This window comes from Callospermophilus lateralis, chromosome 4 (genome assembly GCF_048772815.1).
Source record: "Callospermophilus lateralis isolate mCalLat2 chromosome 4, mCalLat2.hap1, whole genome shotgun sequence".
Lineage (NCBI taxonomy): Eukaryota > Metazoa > Chordata > Mammalia > Rodentia > Sciuridae > Callospermophilus > Callospermophilus lateralis.
The window spans coordinates 34408365-34426928 of NC_135308.1; the positions used below are offsets into that span (position 1 = coordinate 34408365).

General features: G+C 39.8%; 1 protein-coding gene across 3 annotated transcripts in view; it reads left to right on the forward strand.

The window, feature by feature from the left end:
* Stox2 (storkhead box 2) overlaps window positions 1-17299 on the forward strand; it is a 223683-nt gene extending 206384 nt beyond the window's left edge. For 2 of the 3 annotated variants that reach the window (XM_076853691.1, XM_076853693.1), the window contains 2 exons: window positions 4704-6969; window positions 10932-17299. In XM_076853691.1, the coding sequence (XP_076709806.1) occupies window positions 4704-6969; window positions 10932-11127 (2462 nt within the window). In that variant the 3' untranslated portion in view covers window positions 11128-17299. Of the gene's footprint in view, window positions 1-4703; window positions 6970-7126; window positions 7177-10931 lie in introns of all 3 variants that reach the window. The other variant, XM_076853692.1, reaches the window with a different exon arrangement.
* Window positions 17300-18564: the final 1265 nt, after the last annotated feature.

An 18564-nucleotide genomic window follows, 5' to 3' on the forward strand; every position in this document is an offset into this window, starting at 1 on the left:
GTAAGAGTATTAATTTTTTAATGCCTTATTATTTGAAGATGAAGTTTAATTAAATATGAAAATGTTTGAATTCGCATATTTAGCACATGGTTAATAAGTATAAAGAATAGTCTAGAATTGGGGCCTTTATTCCTGTTGTGGAATCCATATTATAAAGAGTTTTCAGTGAAAGTTCTTTTAGTAAAGAATGTATGATATACTGAAAAAAATCTTATCACCTTTTATATAGGTTGAATTTTTTGAAATCCAATTCAACAACTTTTATATACCAGTCTCCATTACAGAATTCAAAAACATTTCTTAAAAGGTTTAAAAAGGATATATACTTGCTTCTCACATTTCGTGGGGAAAAGGGGATTATCCACTGATTAACATCCCCAGCCCTTTTTATTTTTTATTTTGAGACAGGGTCTTGCTAAGTTGCTGGGGCTAACTTCAAACTTGTGATCCTCCTATCTCATTTTCCCAGGTAGCTGGAGTACAGGTGTGCACCAACATACCCTACTTCTTATATTTTTAAAGACCTTCTCATCCATTTATGCAGAATGAATGATTGTTTAAATTGTTAGAATTGAATCCTTCTGGGAGAACAGCTGGCCTTGAACAAAATGCAGTTAGAACTATCAGGCTGGTTATGGGGTTCAAGTTCATTTTTAAATATATGTTTTTGCTTTGGAAGATGTAAAGGTGTGGAAAGGAGATAAGTCAGATTTCAGCTCTGTTAGTATGCAAAGTTTATCCTTGTTCTTTAAGCTCTCAAAATTTGAAGTCATGATGGACTTTAGGAGTAGAATCCGAAAGTGATGGAATATGCAGACATTCCTCACCGCCACCACTCTCCAAGTCAGCCCTACAGATTCCTGGTAGAACTCAAGATTTCATGACAATTGAAAATGTTAGTCATGATACAAGGGCTTAATAATAATAAAATAATAAGAGGTATCAGCAATTTTCAGTTAAATCTTTGAAAATTCAAGGTAGAAGTATAGAAAATGGATGGAGAGAAAAGAATGTTTATGGTTTCTTTTTCTTTCCAAGTAAACATGATTTGATTTATGAACCGAAAATCCAAAACAAAAAGCAGAGGTGCAAATGCTCTATGGAATTCTTTCTTATCTCTTTTGGAACAACCAGAGAACTTATTCTTAACGGTAAGTAAAGATGACTGCATTGTAATCATGATTCTCTATAGTTTCATGAGTTTTCTCAGATCATTATTTAAAAGGCCTGTACCATTAACCAGCCCATTCTATAACAATTCAGTTCTTGTTTTAAAGTAATGGCTGTTCTTATGAATCACACCCCAGCTTTCCTTTAGTAGCAGTCATAGTAAATTAGTCAATCATGAGTTCTTAGACCATTGAAGATATAGTCAGTTTTAAACATGGGTTTGTTCTTTTAATTTCTGTGCCAATAACTACACTATTCTTGACACTCAAGTATGGATACTGTGTATTCTCCTCTCAGGAGTAGCATTCTGTGTGAATGAAGTCTTCTTTCAGTTATCTGTTAGAAGGCCCTAATAGTTAGTAGAGAGTAGAAGTTCTTTTAAAATGGTTACCTGTAACCGTTTTTTTTTGTTGTTGTTGTTTTCATTTTATGATGGTGCTCAAAAATGGCATGTGTATGGTTTAGGTTATACACTAATAAAATTAAAATGTATTTATATTTTGTATAGAAAGTACCACAAAACTTTAAAAAACAACTTTTATTTTATCAGTCTTAAAATCATTTGTACAAAATAACCAATGTACATTGGTCAGAAGTTATGCATTATCCCATAGCTCTGAAGGCAGAGGCAGGAGGATCACAAGTTCAAAGCCAGCCTCAGCAAAATCGAAGCACTAATCAACTCTAATAAAATACAAAATAGGGCTGGGGATGTGGCTCAGTGATTCTAGTACCCCTGAGTTTGATCCCTAGTATCCCTCCCTCACCCCGCAAAAAGTTAAGCATTAGATTAGGGTTGGGAATGCAGCTTAGTAATAGTGTGCTTGCCTAACATGGGCAAGGCCCTATATATGAAAAATAAATAAAAAGAGTAAAACATTAGATTAAAAGGAAACTGTGCAACTCAAAAATGAAATAATTATGTCAATCAGTACATTATCCATGAACAGTGTTATCTTTTTTACCTTGGTCACTAAGGATGCCTTCTAAGGAGGAAGGAGGATGACCTAAATGTGTGTGTATGTGTGTGTTATATCATACTTTGTAGACTCTGAGCATTCCAGACCATTTCTAATGTTTTTATATCCTACTTCATAGTTTTGGAAGGATTGGAGGATCCTAAACCTCTCAGGTCACCCAGCTGTTCTAGGTTGCTACACAACATTCTTGGAAGGTAATATGGGATTTTGTGGATTCTGACCCAAAGTTTAAGACCAATACTAAGTAGTATTGGTTGAGCATTCACTATATGTCAGTCACTGTTCTACAGGCACCAAATTCAGACTAACAGCGCCAGGAGTGTAGGTACCAAAATTATCCACATTTTGATGACAATAAACAGAAACTCTAAGAAGTTAAATTGCCAGCTGCACTAATGATACCAACTGCACTGATTTTCTAGGGCTGCTTAACAGAAGTTTATCATCCTAGAGTTGAAGGCCAGATGTCCAAAATCAAGATGTCAGCAGGTTGGTTGGTCATTCTGAAGTCTATGAGGAAAGAATCTGTTTCAGGGATCTGTCCTTGGCTTGTGGATGGCCAACTTCTACCAGTGTCTCTTTATATTATTTTCTCCCTTTATATTATTGTCTCTGTGTCTACATTTCCCCTTTTCAGAAGGACATCAGTTATATATTACAGCCCATCCTGATGATCTTATTTGAACTAGAATACAGTTGCAAAGATCCTGTCTACAAAAAAAAAAAAAAAAAAGGTCATCTTAGGAGGCGTTACCACAACCCATGAATTTGGGGTAGCGGCGTTAGTCAACTTCGTATTATAACAAATACCTGAGATAATTGACTTGGAAGGGGCTCGCTTTGGTGCACAGATTTAGAGGTTTCGGCCCATAATTGTTTGACCTCATTACTTGTAGCCCTGTACTGAGGCAGCCCTTGGCAGGACCACTTAATGGAGCAAAACTGCTCGCCTCATGATCAGAAAGAGAGAGAGAGGAGGCAGAAGTCCCACAGTCCTCTTCAAGGCCACACTTCCAATGACCTAAAGACTTCCCATTAGGCTCCAGAGCTTAAAGGTTCTATGACATTCCCAGAGCACTAATCTGGAGACTGAATCTTTAACACGTGGGTCTTTGAGACATTCCAGACACAAACTATGACAGTGGGTGAAGGAAGCGGGGTGAGGTGCGTGAGTCAGCCCTTAACACCAGCTATCAGTGATAGAGCTGGGCTTTCCATCCAGGAGTCTGGCCCCAGGACCCAAGTTTTCAGTCTCCACATTACACCACCTTAACCATGTTTGGTTGACAACGTGAAATTGCCATTTTGTGGGTCAGACACGGTTGAATATTGGCAGTTATTCATATGATTCGACCTGACCTGTTTCTAAATTATGTCATTCAGATCAATTTTATAAGTATATCACCCTTTATGTAATGAGGACTACAGAGTACCCAGGAAATAAAGTAAATGGACTATAGCCTGGTGAATTTATCCTCTCTGAAGGATTTATACTCTTGATTCTGCCTCTTAAGATGGAGAAGACATAAACATGCACACAAAACCCCTTGGAAACATTATTAGTCATTATACAAAGAAGCATCTATCATTTTTATTCCTAGTGTTTCTATTCTAGAAAAGCAGGGGGTTTGGGACTTAGTGATCAACCTGATAGTCTTTTCTTTTACAAGTGTGTTTATTCGGGCCCACTGGTTAGAAACTAGAAGAAATACCTCCACCTGCTGACTTATGACTAAAAGGAGAATGTTCTCACCTGACTTTGACCAGTGCACCAGTCAACATTGAAGGTGTTGATGATTGCAAAATTAGAGGTCATATCAGAAATAGGGATCAAGTCTAATTGTCCTTTTATATAACTCATAAAATTAAGTAAACTTAATCTTTTTTTAAAAAATGGAGTATATGAAGTAGTTCTAATGTGTAGCCTCTATATATGTTATATTTGTTTTTCATATCAAGATAGCTGTTTTAACCTTTCTTCCCTAGTTACTTTTACTGAAGATGACTTTTCTGTAAGTTGATATCACATTATGTAAAACTTTTCATTTTCCTCTCACTTTCATGATTGAGTTCAGTAAAGGTTTGTATTGACAGTTGCAACCTAGCTGGACAAGGTGGCACATGCCTGTAATTCCAGCGACTTGGGAAGCTGAGGCAGGAGGATTGCAAGTTCAAAACCAGCCTCAGCAGTTTGGTGAGGCCCTAAGCAACTTAGTGAGACCCTGTCACAAAATTAAAAAAATAAATAAAGAAAGAAAGGGCTGGGGATGTGGCTTAGTGGTTAAGTGCCCCCTGGGTCCAATCCCTGGTACATCCCCAGCTCTCTTCGAGCTTTTATATTTTCTCAGTCCATAGGAAGTAATAGCAATAGACATTATAGAGGAGTCTAAGATGCACACTAAACTTAATGGTCAGCCTCGTCTTGTTCCCACTTACATGCCCTGAGATGATACTTGGAAGCTTGCCATTACTAATAAGATTCTGAAAATCAGGAATCGGCAACATGTTCCTGCTTCATTCTCAAAGTGTTGTTCCTTTGCTTTTTGGTTTTAGGTGTTCCAACCCCAAGCCAAGAAATCCTGCGGCACACGTTGAACACGCTGGTTCGGGAGAGGAAGATCTATCCCACTCCGGATGGCTATTTCATTGTGACCCCACAGACTTACTTCATAACTCCTTCCCTCATAAGAACTAACAGTAAATGGTACCATTTGGACGAGAGGATACCTGACAGGTCTCAGTGTACCTCTCCACAACCTGGAACCATAACGCCCTCTGCCTCAGGCTGTGTCAGGGAAAGGACATTGCCCAGAAACCACTGCGACTCTTGCCACTGCTGCCGAGAAGACATGCACAGCATGCACGCGTCCACTCTGCAGAGGAAATCTGCCAAGGACTGCAAAGACCCTTACTGCCCTCCTTCTCTGTGCCAGGTGCCACCCACTGAAAAGAGCAAAAGTACTGTAAATTTTTCTTATAAGACAGAAACTCTCTCGAAACCTAAAGATAGTGAAAAGCAGTCCAAAAAATTCGGGCTCAAGTTATTCCGGCTAAGTTTTAAGAAAGACAAGACCAAACAGCTGGCCAATTTTTCTGCCCAGTTTCCTCCAGAGGAATGGCCCCTGCGCGACGAAGACACGCCCACTACCATCCCTCGGGAAGTGGAGATGGAGATCATTCGGCGGATAAACCCGGACTTGACTGTGGAAAATGTCATGAGGCACACTGCACTAATGAAGAAACTTGAAGAAGAGAAAGCGCATAGGAGTAAAGCAGGATCCTCTGCCCACCACAGCGGAAGAAGTAAAAAGAGCAGGACTCATCGAAAGTCCCATGGGAAGTCTCGGTCACACAGCAAGACGCGGGTGTCCAAAGGAGACCCTTCGGACGGTTCGCATCTGGACATTCCTGGTGAAAGAGAGTATGACTTTTGTGACCCTCTGACCAGGGCGCCCAGGGAGGGCTGCTTCATCATCGAACACAAAGGCGACAACTTCATCATGCACAGTAACACGAACGTGATTGAGTCCCATTTCCCCATGACACCAGAATGGGATGTGTCCGGCGAATTGGCCAAAAGGAGAACTGAGATGCCTTTTCCTGAACCTTCCAGGGGAAGCTCGCACTCCAAAGTGCACCGAAGCCACAGCCATACCCAGGACCGAAGGTCCAGGAATGAGAGACCCAGCAAAGCCAAGGAGAGGTCCAGGTCCATGGATAACTCCAAAGGCCCCCTGGGCGCTTCTTCTCTAGGCACACCTGAAGACCTGGCCGAAGGCTGTAGCCAAGACGACCAGACCCCCAGCCAGTCCTACATTGACGACAGTACTTTAAGGCCTGCTCAGGCTGTTGGTCATCAAAGGGCTCTCCTTTCATCCGCAAGCTATAAAGAGGTATGTATTCCAGAAATAGTTGGTGGCAGCAAGGAGCCTTCCAGTGCTTGTAGCCTCTTGGAGCCAGGCAAACCACCCGAGAGTTTGCCACCCTACGGGGAACTCAGCACCTGTCCAACCAAAACAGCCGCTGATGACTATTTCCAGTGCAACACTTCTAGTGAGACGGTACTCACTGCACCGTCGCCTCTGGGGAAGAACAAGGAGGACCATGCCACTCTGACCCTGGCAGAAGGCGTGAAAAAGCTGTCTCCCTCTGATAGGCAGGCCCCGCATTCCTCCAGGGAGCCTGTCGGCCACAAGGAGGAGTCACCCAAAGGGTCAGGCGGGGGCCCTGCTGCTTCGGGTGGAGTGGCTGAAGGCATTGCCAACGGACGCCTGGTCCAGCACCACGGTGCAGAACCCAGCAGCCTGGACAAGAGGAAAGAGATATTCAGCAAAGACACACTGTTCAAGCCTCTTCACAGCACCTTGTCTGTAAACAGCTATCACAAGTCAAGCCTGTCCCTCCTCAAATCGCACCCGAAGACCCCTACTGACACGTTGCCAGGCCGATGCGAGAAACTGGAACCGTCCCTGGGGACCTCGGCAGCACAAGCCATGCCAGCTTCCCAGCGTCAGCAGGAGTCTGGAGGGAACCAGGAAGCCTCTTTTGACTATTACAATGTCTCCGATGACGACGACTCTGAGGAAGGGGCAAATAAAAACGCTGAGGAGGAGAAAAATAGAGATGATGTAGGCACCATGCAGTGGCTTCTTGAGAGGGAGAAGGAAAGAGACTTGCAGAGGAAGTTTGAGAAGAACCTCACCCTCCTCACCCCAAAAGAAACCGACAGCAGCAGCAACCAGAGAGCCACCCATTCAGCCCGGCTCGACAGCATGGACAGCAGCAGCATCACCGTGGACAGTGGATTCAACTCCCCACGGTAGGGAGAGGGGTCTGCACACACACCCCCACTGGGGCCTGGGGCTTTATGCAGATAACTTGAGAAGTTTCTGATTTCACAGTCTCGCTTCTGTGAATGAGGGCTAAGAGTTGTGTGTGTTGTGTTGTTAACAGCCTGTTTCTGACTTCTTTTTCAGGAATTGAAAAAAAAAGTTTCTGCAGCTGTAGAGATCACCAATCTGGACTGGTGGGTTGGCTCCTTCCCTCAGACTTGCATCAGTCTGGTCTAACTAAGACCAGCACTTCCCAGTACTTCTTCTATTCCTGTTGCCATCATGCTAAAGAAAAGGGTTGTTTTTTTTGTTTGTTTGTTTTTTTAACAAGTCCTTCAGAAATAATAACTTTTTGAAGAGTGAATAGTCAATGGGGAACAGGGATGGGGAGTCACCTGATGCTAAGGAAGGGGTCCCTCTAGTGAGAATATTAATCACAGACCTCAAAACCTTTCCAGAGGACCTGGAATCTTGCTGCACTGCAGTCCCACTTTGTGTGCAGCCTGCCTGCCCACTTGCTCATGCACCTTCCTGCCTCTGCCCTCTTGTCTACAAAGAAATGGAAACGTGTTCCTCTCACAGAAAGGTCGGGGGCCTGTGCTCTAGTAAATCAAGACACGCACCAGTGCTTTTATTTCTCGTCCTGCAGAATTGATAGAACCCATTTAGGCCCTGTCACAGTCGCTTCCTTTTGTAGGTGTGGTTAATTCAGAAGAGTTGATAATTGAGAGTATAATGCCTGATGGTCATGTCCAAAGCACTGAAGTGGTTCAGGAGTTACAAAAGCAAACTGAGGGTCTAGATAACTTCCTTTTTTCCTCCTTAACGCTTTCTTCTCCTTACAAGGGCAACTTGGGTCCTAAATCTCCTTCTAAATTCTACTCCAGATTGGTGACTCTGAGATGCAGAAATACTTCGGAGAGACTGACATTCCTCATCAGCTGTGATTCCCAAGATCTTACAGTACTTATAATTTTTAATAAGTACCCAGATATGATTAGGGACTTCATATCTTTATTTTAATTATTAAGAATTAAAATTAATTCTGTTGTGATCATTTTGCCGTTTCTCTGGATACTTTGTGGATAGAGCATCCCAAAGTCAGAACTGGGAATCATTAATCTGTTTGTCCCATATTAGGCCTTTGTTATTTCTTAAAAGGGCTAGTTCTTGATGATTATAATAATAATGGTTATTATTATTGTGGTCATGTGAACTTTTTGCAAATTAACATGTGTAAGTCTAATGTCCAAACAGACCACACAGATGGCATGCTGGTTAAAGTGGGTGGGAGACCAAGAGCCCCAGGTCTCCTCTACCTGTCCCTTGAGGATCCCTGAGAAATCTCAGCCATCACACCCAGTCTTTAAATCACTGGCCTATTTAGTGACTTTCCTAAGAAATTGTTTTTGCTAAATCATTTTTTTATCCCAAACCAAATTTTCATGTATTCTCCAATTTATTTTTTCTAATCTTTTCTACCTATTTTCCTATTCTACTCTTTTTTTTTCTCTCTTAAAAAATTTATGTAGTGGATACCAGATATGCATAATTGAAGGTTTATAGTCTGTGGCAAAAGCTCAAAGTCATTGCTTATTGAAGGCATATTTTATGCCCCTGTATCTTTGTGTTCCCCTATTACTTATGATGTAGACTCTACCGCCTGGTGCTTTTCATACTACAGTTTCAGACTCTTCATGTTGCCCTTTTGACCCCTAGACTTCCACATGCAGAGGTCATTGCTAAGGATATATCAGGAGTAGTTTAGTGGATTCTAATATAAAACCCTACTACTGCATACTATTGAAAGTTTTTGTTTGTTTAGGGGTTAACAGAAGTATTCAGGAAATAACCAAATGAGTATCTCTGCATAATCTAGTATCTCAAAACTTGGATTGCAGACTGTAGGATTTTTTAAATAACATTCAAAAGTTAAATGCTTTGTTGTAGTAAAGTTTGTTATAAGGAGACTGCCTTCACACATTAGCTACATGTCTATCTATGCTTCTCTATAGGAACATGTAGATTTTTCCTTAAATTTCATGCAGTTAGAGAACCTAGAGAACAATTCCTAATTTTACCCCTTTCAGATTTAATATCATTTGGTTAGAAGCCAGATGACAAACTTCATTTCTATATGCCTTGATAAAGTCACTAAGTTACCTTTTTAATGCATGAGGATGTGCAAGAGAATATTTGATTTACAGGGTTTTCAACACGAGAAGTGTTGTAGCTAAGTAACATTATCATGCTGATACCTTCCCATTGCTGAGACATGGGAATCTTTAGTGGGCTGTTCATTCAGATCTTTGAGTAAAATATTTCGCTAAGCAACTAAGATGCAAGCAAGCAAGATGAGTTTTCCCCATCCTTAAAGGTTTTAGTCCTGACCCATCAGCCACATTTCCAAATTTTTTTAGTCCAATCTTTTGGAAACTAAAGATATTGAAAAAATAAAAAGATTAGAAACTTGATCTATACTATGAGGTCTTGTAATAAAAATGAAAAATCTTGACATAAAAAGCCTGCTACTCCATAGCTAAGGCCAAAAAAAAATGGTTGAGCAACACAATATGAAAATCAGAGACCAGAGTCTACCAGGGATGTGTCTGCTTAATGTATGACAAGAGACATGTGCTAGAGCAGCCTAGGGCCAAGGGAACACATGGCTAGTAGAAGGATGAACAACACAGCTACTTAGTTCACTTCTCCGACTTATTCCTGGAATTTTTATTTTTAAGGTTGCATTCCATTAGCTCCCTCTAAAAAATAATTAAATTTATTGATAACAGTCCATTTCTATTAACTTTTTATCATCATATCCTGAGACCTCAGTATGAATGTCATAGTCTGTACTCATTATTAAATATATTCTTTACAGAAACTGGAATACTACCTATATTTACCATATTAATACGTTGTAGTGGTCAAAGGTATCATATAGCAGAGACAGCTCCCAACTTAGGTGATGTTAGGGGTGAAAGAGGAAAGGAAAGACCTCCCCACCACAGTACGTGGACCTGTAGACTAGCTGGAGCAGGCTTACAAGCTAAGGAGGTTCTTACAGCCACTCTGAGGACCTTGAACATGAAGGATTTACTCAGTTCCCCTCAATCAGACTCAGTCATCTTCATTGCTGTTATTGCCCTACATGTTTGAAATGTTAAATGTTCTACATCACTTAAGCAATGAAATAGGTTCAAGGATTTCTAATTTAGAAAAATTGTTAGAAAAAAAATGAGAGGAATAAGGCTTTTTAGCCTCTATTCTATAAGAATCCTCTAAAAAAGAAAATATTTCTACCAAAAGAAGGCAGAAATGAATGTAAACTTGATAAATAAATGGGGGAAAAACCCTAAAGTCCTTTGTCAGAAAACATATTTTAACTAAAGTGTTAAAATTTGACACAGAGGTATACAGTGTTGAAAAAGAATGTTATCCCCATCGCTGTGAGAAATGAGCTAGTAGCGTGCTTGAAGTCCAACAAAGTCAAAATCTCCTAATCAGCGAGGCAAATGTGGTCATTAGGGTAAAATTATTGAGTTTATTCAGGAGTAGTTGTGCCCACTGAATTTCTGGCCTGAAATGAAATCATCACTCTGGTATGAGTAGTCCCTTCTCAAACTAATGTGATAGCTTCTCTATCACATCGGATTTTGAAGTAGTTTCCTTGAATGTGAAAAGAAGGCGCAGCCATTTCCAAGTGCACTTGGTGGTTGAGAACCCCTTGATTCCTTCTGCCTGCTGCAGATGGTAACGTGTCTGTTAAAGCTCCCGGAGCCCCGGCTGGAAGAGCGGATGCGAGTCATCAGTGGAGATGTATATTGATATGACATTGTGAACGGACACAGGAAATCCATTAACTACATCATTCGCTCTTCCTCTGGGGCTCAGTATGTAACTATTTATGTTCAAAGCCAAACAAAACCAAACCTTTTTACTCTTTTAGTACTCGGGAGAGCCTGGCTTCCAACACATCAAGCATTGTTGAGAGTAACCGTCGTCAGAATCCCGCTCTGAGTCCAGCCCACGGTGTAGCTGGGTCAGCCTTCAACTTCCGTGCGAGTACAGACCCCCCGACCAGCGAAGCTGAGAAATTACAGAAACCTTCCAACTGCTTGCAAGCTTCTGTGACTAGTGTGTGATAGTCCTTCTGCCTCAGATCTTCTGTCTCATTCAATACAGCAAAGTTTACGACACTGGGACTGATGTTTACATCTTTGGAAAGACAAGCATCTCAAGCACAGTTTTCGTGTTTACTTAAACTGTGCAGCTAAGTATGCTAGGGCAAAACAAAACAAAACAAAACAAAAATCTTTATTTCAGAGTATTGCTTTTCACATTTATGGCTCTGTAGCAACTGAATAGCAGTAGGGGTGATATGTATACTTTGGCTTCACTAATTGTATCTGAGCACACATAGGAAAGTCTAGACACTGTAAGTGGAATATGCGTTTTCAATGTCATGCAGTTGCCAATTCCATTTTTAAAATGCCACAGATGTGTGTTGCTCCCAGTCTGTGGTTCAGTGGGGCCACGGAACTGATCTTTGACACTTCCCAAACAAACCAACCAACTAACAAAAACCCATGCCATCGCAAAATGTCAAATGCAAGGGTCCACCTTGAGGGAAATCAATGCCAAACTGACCAGAAGGGACCCCCCCCCCCGCCCCCGGCCCTTTGCGTGTAAACCGTTTATGCACCTGTCATTTTTCACTGTGAGTTTCGTGGTACTGTTCTGCAGGAGTCCATGGAAGTATGTCAGAAGGGGTGGCGATGGAAATACCGGGAGTGTCTGTTTTCAGGATTTTGTTTTCGAGTGTGACAGATGCTTGTCTTGATTTTAAACCTTCCATGATCACAAACAGGAATATAGGCCTTTGATTCTGAAGTGGATAAAGGAAGGGAATTCCCATTCTGGCTGGGGCACAGCACTAAGTGAGGGAAAAGGTGATGTGGACATTTTTAAAGGTATTCATCGAATATTGAAGGAAGATAATTTCCTCCTTGTGATACTTATGATGATCCTATCTTACTATAATAGATAACAATAATTAGTTTGTTTAAAAGCAAAATGTTCTTTGTGATACAAATGGAGAGTATGGCCTGGGGATGTTATTCTTTCTAATGGAAGGATATAAATCTATTTTATGTAGTTTTAAATAGAATGCCTAAATTAGGCTGTGGGAGATGATTTTTAGTGGTTATAGGAAAGAGCAAATTTAGGGAGAGTTGAACTTCAGGCCTTTTATTCCTGGGAAGATATCTATAGAGAAAACTTTTAAAGTAATTTTTGATTAGAAATATACATGCCCATGTAATGAGCAACAGAATGAGCTCATTCTGCTAGTGTGGTATAATCATAATTTGTACTCCCCTAAAGTTTATCAGAATAACAATTATGCATAATGAACTATGCCAGAGTAATGTTTACAGATACTTTGTAACCAATTTCAGGAGGTGTTTTTAGGCAGATGTATAGTCATTAGCCCAGCTTATTTCAAAATGATTTGTTAACATTTTGCTTTGGTTTACTATGTCATGTTGAACACAAAGAAGGCTCAGCAGCAAAGGATTACAAATAATTAAGCTTCAATCTTATAGGAAAAAGACATTTCAAAGTTCCCAAGCTTTATTTTCTGAGAACAATGGAACATGTTATAGATCATAGAAAACTATTTGCAAAAGGGTTTTATCTGACCCAAGTAAATGGTCTGATAAAAAGTTATATTTAGTCTAGTGGCATGTGCTATTTGGAGCCAAGCACCATTTTAAAAAATAATCCTATATATATAATTTTTCACCTCAGATTTAAATAATTGGCATAACATTTGTGAGGCACTTCTGTTCCCATGTTATATTTAATCACTAGCAATCAGTTTAAAGAATACAGTCATATACATAGACTAATTTTTTAAACATGAATACTCATGCTTTATCACTATTTGAAAGTTGCAGTGGGTCAAAGTTTAGCATAATTCTCTTTTAATGCTTATTATAGTGAAATTTAAGTACATTTCCTAGTAAATTGCCACCCCATTGAAATGCTTAAGCCAGTTGACTTTTAATCCCATGCCTTATTTTCTCCAAGGCATGCCTCGAATACTCAGAAACACACCGTCTGTCTCACTGCTTAAATATGTCCAGAAGAAATGATAACGTATCTAGTAGACTACATAATCTGTTTCCTTGGGGAGTTGTATACCATACAGTTACTAAATTTTTATGTCTAAATTTATTTTTTCCAAAATCCTGCTCTCAAATTTTCATCATCCTCAATTCATAAATAATATAACCATTAAAACAGTACATCAGCCTCTGATTGACCCTCTGAAAGTAGCCATTGAAATAATCAGATGCTGTGTGAGCAGAAAAAGAAATCATTTCCTTTAAGAGAAGCTTTAAAATATGAACTTATCAATATTTCACAAGAAATAGGTTTACAGGAAACATTGTTCAAAGAAAATGTGTATACTATTTGCCTGATGCTCCGGGGTACATGATTTTTAAAAGAAAACTTCCTTAGACCAGTAGCCATTAGCGTAGAAATGATGGACTGTCAAGGTGATATATCATGTAAGCAAATGTTCCGTGTAGAAATACTCTCCTGAATCGAATCTGGATTCTTGAATGGAGGAGAAGTGGTGGTGGGAAGCGCATGACATATGTGACATGCGACAATTGTGCATGTCCAAGAGGGTCTCACCGAGATGGTGAGGCTCTCCATGCCCTAGCCCTCGGGCCCTCTCCAAGCTTTGTGTTCTTTTCCTCCAGTGATATCATAGCTTTGTGTCACACAACTGCTTATCTAGTCTTAGCGTTTATCAACTGAAAGGTTTACAAAACTGAATCTGGTTGAATCTCTGTGAGGCGTTCAACTTTAAAGGGTCAACCCATCTGTCGGCATTTTGCACACTTATGTATTATTATGATACAGCATATTACTTTATGGTAATTTTTATTTTTACATATAACTACCTCCATGAATTTGATGAAATGGCAGCAGCGTGTTAAAGTGTATTGTTCAGAAAAGCAACATTTAAAACTTTCTTAAACATGAGGCCATGCATTGTGTGTGTGTCGGTGATTGCCTCTGGGGACTCGTGACTATCCCATTGCCATGGTTTTCTTTCACGGCATCCTTTTGGCTTTCAGGTGTAATTCTGTCTTCTCCTCTCTTTCCCATGAAAGCACACTTGGTCACGAAGGAACGGAAGTTTCAAAATTCTTGTCTTTCTCCCACTCTCCATTCCTGCTTACAGTTCTCTCTGGCCAAGAGCCAATGGGTGAACATAATTTGGCAAGCTATTTACTCCTATGGAAATCTGATGGCTAGGTTTTCAGTAACAGAAGTCACACAAGAAATTTGGACTGCCAACTCTGAAGCACTTTGGGCCTCTCTGCCTTTATCATATGCCACCCTATCGAGCCCCAATTTCACTTTTATTAAAGGAACTGTGCCATATAGTTCCAAGACTTCTGTTAAGTAATTCATACTCCATTTGATATGTTTTGCACATCTCAGGGGACCTTAATGAGCATATGAAAAGGGGGTGCATTTAATAGTGAAAACAAATAGAACTAAAAAAAAAAAAAGTCCTAGCTGGGTAAAAATAATACATGAATACTTCTCTGATGTTGGGGAGCTCAAGTTCAGGAAGGATAAATTGAAAGAATCCACAGTAACAGTGATCAGAACACCAGCTGTTCCCAAATCTCTATTTTTCGTAACCCAACCAGCATTTCTAAAATGTAAACTTAAATTTTATTGCAGTCACCATCAGGAGAAGAAACCTGTTTTGTGGAAACGGAAAAATCATTCCCCTTTCAGTTTGGCACAACTTGGTAAGCTTCTACCCAGGATAAACCACTTATCACCACAAAGTGTACTTGAAAATAAAATTTTTAACTTAAATGATAGGCATGTTTCTCTCAATACAATAGAGATCATTTTTGGAAAAGTCTCACCATTTATAACATGGGTAGTATTGAAAGCTTCATTTAAAAACCAACAACCAATGATGGTGTTGCTTGGTTCATTTGGGGATCTCAAAGTGCTTCCAAAGCATTAGATTCACAGACAGTTAACAAGGCAGGTCATATTTGTAATACCTATACTTGGGATGATTTAGATTACCTAGAAACACAGTGGCAGCTATCAATGACCTATTTTCTATCTGTTTGATAGACCGTCATGAGAAATCATTAAATACAATGCTCTTTTTCTGATGAGTGCTAATAAAGTCAAAAAAACAAGTACAATCTTACACCTTTGTCTATTTTCATTCAAAAAGTTTAGGGTGTTTGGAATCTTGCACCTCAGCACACCTTTCTGGTACTGAATGATGAAGTGGGAGATGAACAGATCCACCCAGATTCCCTTGCAGTCCAAGGCAGATCCAGATGTCCACCCTTGTTTACAGTTTCATATTGGGTTTCTATAATTCCTGTGCTAAAATATCTTCAGGAACAAGACTGCTCTAGGCAGTGGAAGGTGCTGAAACAAATTTCAATTAAAAACTTTATCAAGTACTCTTCACAGTGCTCCATGGCACAATAGAAATTCAGTACAATATATTGAGCCCGACTTTGTAGGATCTGATCCAGTGCTAAATGTTTTCACAAATTAGGAGACAGAAAACCCTTTACAGGAATCTTCTCCATTACCATAGGCCTGTCCTCAAACCAACTAGCAGTGCTATGGACCACAGTAGACCCAAGCAAATGATTGCTTCTCCCTCCTTCCCCCAGAACTATCCTGCCCATTGCCAAAGCCATCCAGTACTTTCCTGTTAGTGAGAGACTCTTCTGAACACATTTAGGGCTCCGGAAAGCTGGAACACAGGAAAAATAAATGCAAAAGCCATGGGAGATATTGTTTTGCTTTGGGTTAGTAAAATATGAGCAGGAAAGAGATTACTATCAGTCTGAGCTTTGCCAACAAAGATAAAGAATCAGCTGTCACCCCAGCCCTCTCACAGAAGGTTTTATGGTATTAAGGTTACATCCAATATCTTCCCATAGATTTTTATTTCGGAGACATTTCATAAATTATATGTATATGAAAAAACTGTTAAATTTCCTCGTGGGTTTGAAACAGGCATTGGCACCTCTCTGATTGAGTTAATCTCTGCATCTTTTGCAGCAGCATCCCAGAGAGAGATTCCCCAGTGATCTCTCCTAACACACAATCCTGTGTTTTTACAGTTCTGTGACTTACAATTGATGAATTGTAAGATTCAGAATTCCACAAAGCTCAAGGGGGCCTGAACCTTCTTCTTATGATTGTATATATACGATCAGTTCTAGGGCTTTAATTGCTCCTTGTTGGCTCTGCATGTGAACACACAAACACACACCCACACAATGCCAACAAGGGTATAGGGTGTCTCCAAGTAGGCAGCAATGACTCTGGAGAGGTGGAAACTCATGGTTGGAATGTAAGGTTACAAAATGGGCTGGGCCATGTGCAGCTGCGTATCTCCCCGTACAAAGGCTGACCTTGGGATCCCCATTCTCTCACTCCCACCAAAAAGGTACCAAGTCTGGGACCTGAGATCTCCAATACCAGACCTCCACAGTTCCAGGAAGTTAATCCTGCAGTACTCAGCAGCCCCTCCCCTTCCTTTCCTTGAGAGTCTCCCTTCCTGCTTCCTTCCCATCCCCTGACCTAGACACCGACACCGCCACGGTTTCCACATTGGAAGAGCAGAATCCTGTGCAGTATTGTGCACACATGCCGGTTAGAAATAGAGCTGCCCTAGGGTCACCTTCATGTAAGTATTGACAACTACAAATTAAAGTCCTTAGAGCAGTTGACAGAGATACTACTTTCTGGAAGAGAATTAAATTTAAACGTCAAGTTTAAAGGGATCATAATTCTGCAGGTATCTTTCTCTGAGTGACTGAATGTGACTATTGCATTAGGGTAAATGAATTAAGAAGTGCAAGTGGGATTTACTGTATGTTAGAAAGGAGTTTTGCAGCCAAGACTGCCTTGAATAAAATGTGTTTGCACTGAAAAAAAAAATTTAAATTACTTGGTCTCTGGTTGCTGTAAAGGTCATCCAAGATGGATGTTCTGTTTATATTGTATAGTATTTCATATGAAATAATTACAGTTCATGAAATGTCTTCCCTAATGTTACTGATTTATAACAGCACATTTGTAACATGGTTTTTATTGTGTCAGTGTACCATATTGTAAATGATGATTACTTGTCATGCTTAGTATAATAACTTAAAAGAAAAAAAGGACAGGGATTTTTGTAAGTCTATATTTGAAAGTCCCTCCATATGGTAATATTGTGTTCATGTTGTTTACGTAGTGTTGTGTGAAATATCCATTTTGGATTGTGTTACTTTTTAAGATATTAAATAACATTTGGTTATATGTCTAAGTGGATTTTTTTTTTGGTACTTGTGAGAGAACATTTTAGGTAAGATCGACTTATTTCATCAGTTAATATGATTTCATAACAAATTTCAGTTGTACATTCTTTATTAGGAGAGTTTTTGAGTGAAAACAACTAAAAACGGAAATTTCTGATCAAAATCCTTTTCCCAGGAATGTTGAAAAGTCACATTCTGGATTGTGAATTTGAAACAGAGTGAGGGTGAGGGATGGATGTAATTAATTTTTTTATAAGAAAGTATAAAGTATAAAGCAGTTGGTTTGGGGAGTTGTTTTGTATTAGTGCTCCTCTTATGGCTTTTATCCCCAGCTGAATGGAGCCCCCTCCCAGGTAAACACTAGGCGGCTCTTAATGTTTCTAGTGAGGCACTTGCATGACTTTGGAATGCCTCCACATTCAGTTGTCTTCAGAATCTCCTAGAGTCGGCTTTCCATGTCCACAGGCTCCAAATTCCAATTGTGTTCAACCATAGAGCAAAAATATTTCAAGAAATTGTGCCTGTATTAAGTATGTACAGACTTTTTTCTATACCACTTTCTCCTAAACGATACAGTATAACAACTACTTAAACTAACATTTTACTAGGTATTACAAGTCATCAAGAGATGACTTAGAGTATGTGTAAATACAATACCGTTTTACGTTAGAGAGCTGAGCATTTGCAGGTTTTGATAATCTTGGGAGTCCTGGAACCAGTTCCCTAAGGAAAGAGAGGGATAACTGTACATTTTATTCTCCTCAGTGGTGGCAAATCTTTGTGGAGAATGAATACTGTTTTTTTTTTTTTTTCATTTAGTTTTTTCAAACAAATAGTAGTTTGCTGTCAAGTGAACCATTAAACTGGGAAACAGCATTTTTAGTCAAAATGTCTATGGGGCCCAGTTTTCTTGCAAAGGCATTACCCAAAGCAAACTTTCAAGACCTGTTTTGCACAGTGACTGTATCTTTTGAATTAGTGTGGAGACCCCGAGGTGAGGATGTTTCATTGTGTAAATTTGACTGTATATATATATTTTTTAAGGCCCAAAGTTAGGAGAACAAGTCCATTGTGTTTGACTCTAGAACCACAGGCCTCTGTGGAAAGGGAAGGTCATTGCGTGTTCCTTTCAGAAAGATCTAGTGACTTGATGCATGGAGGAAATGTGGCAATATTCTGGCTCCTATG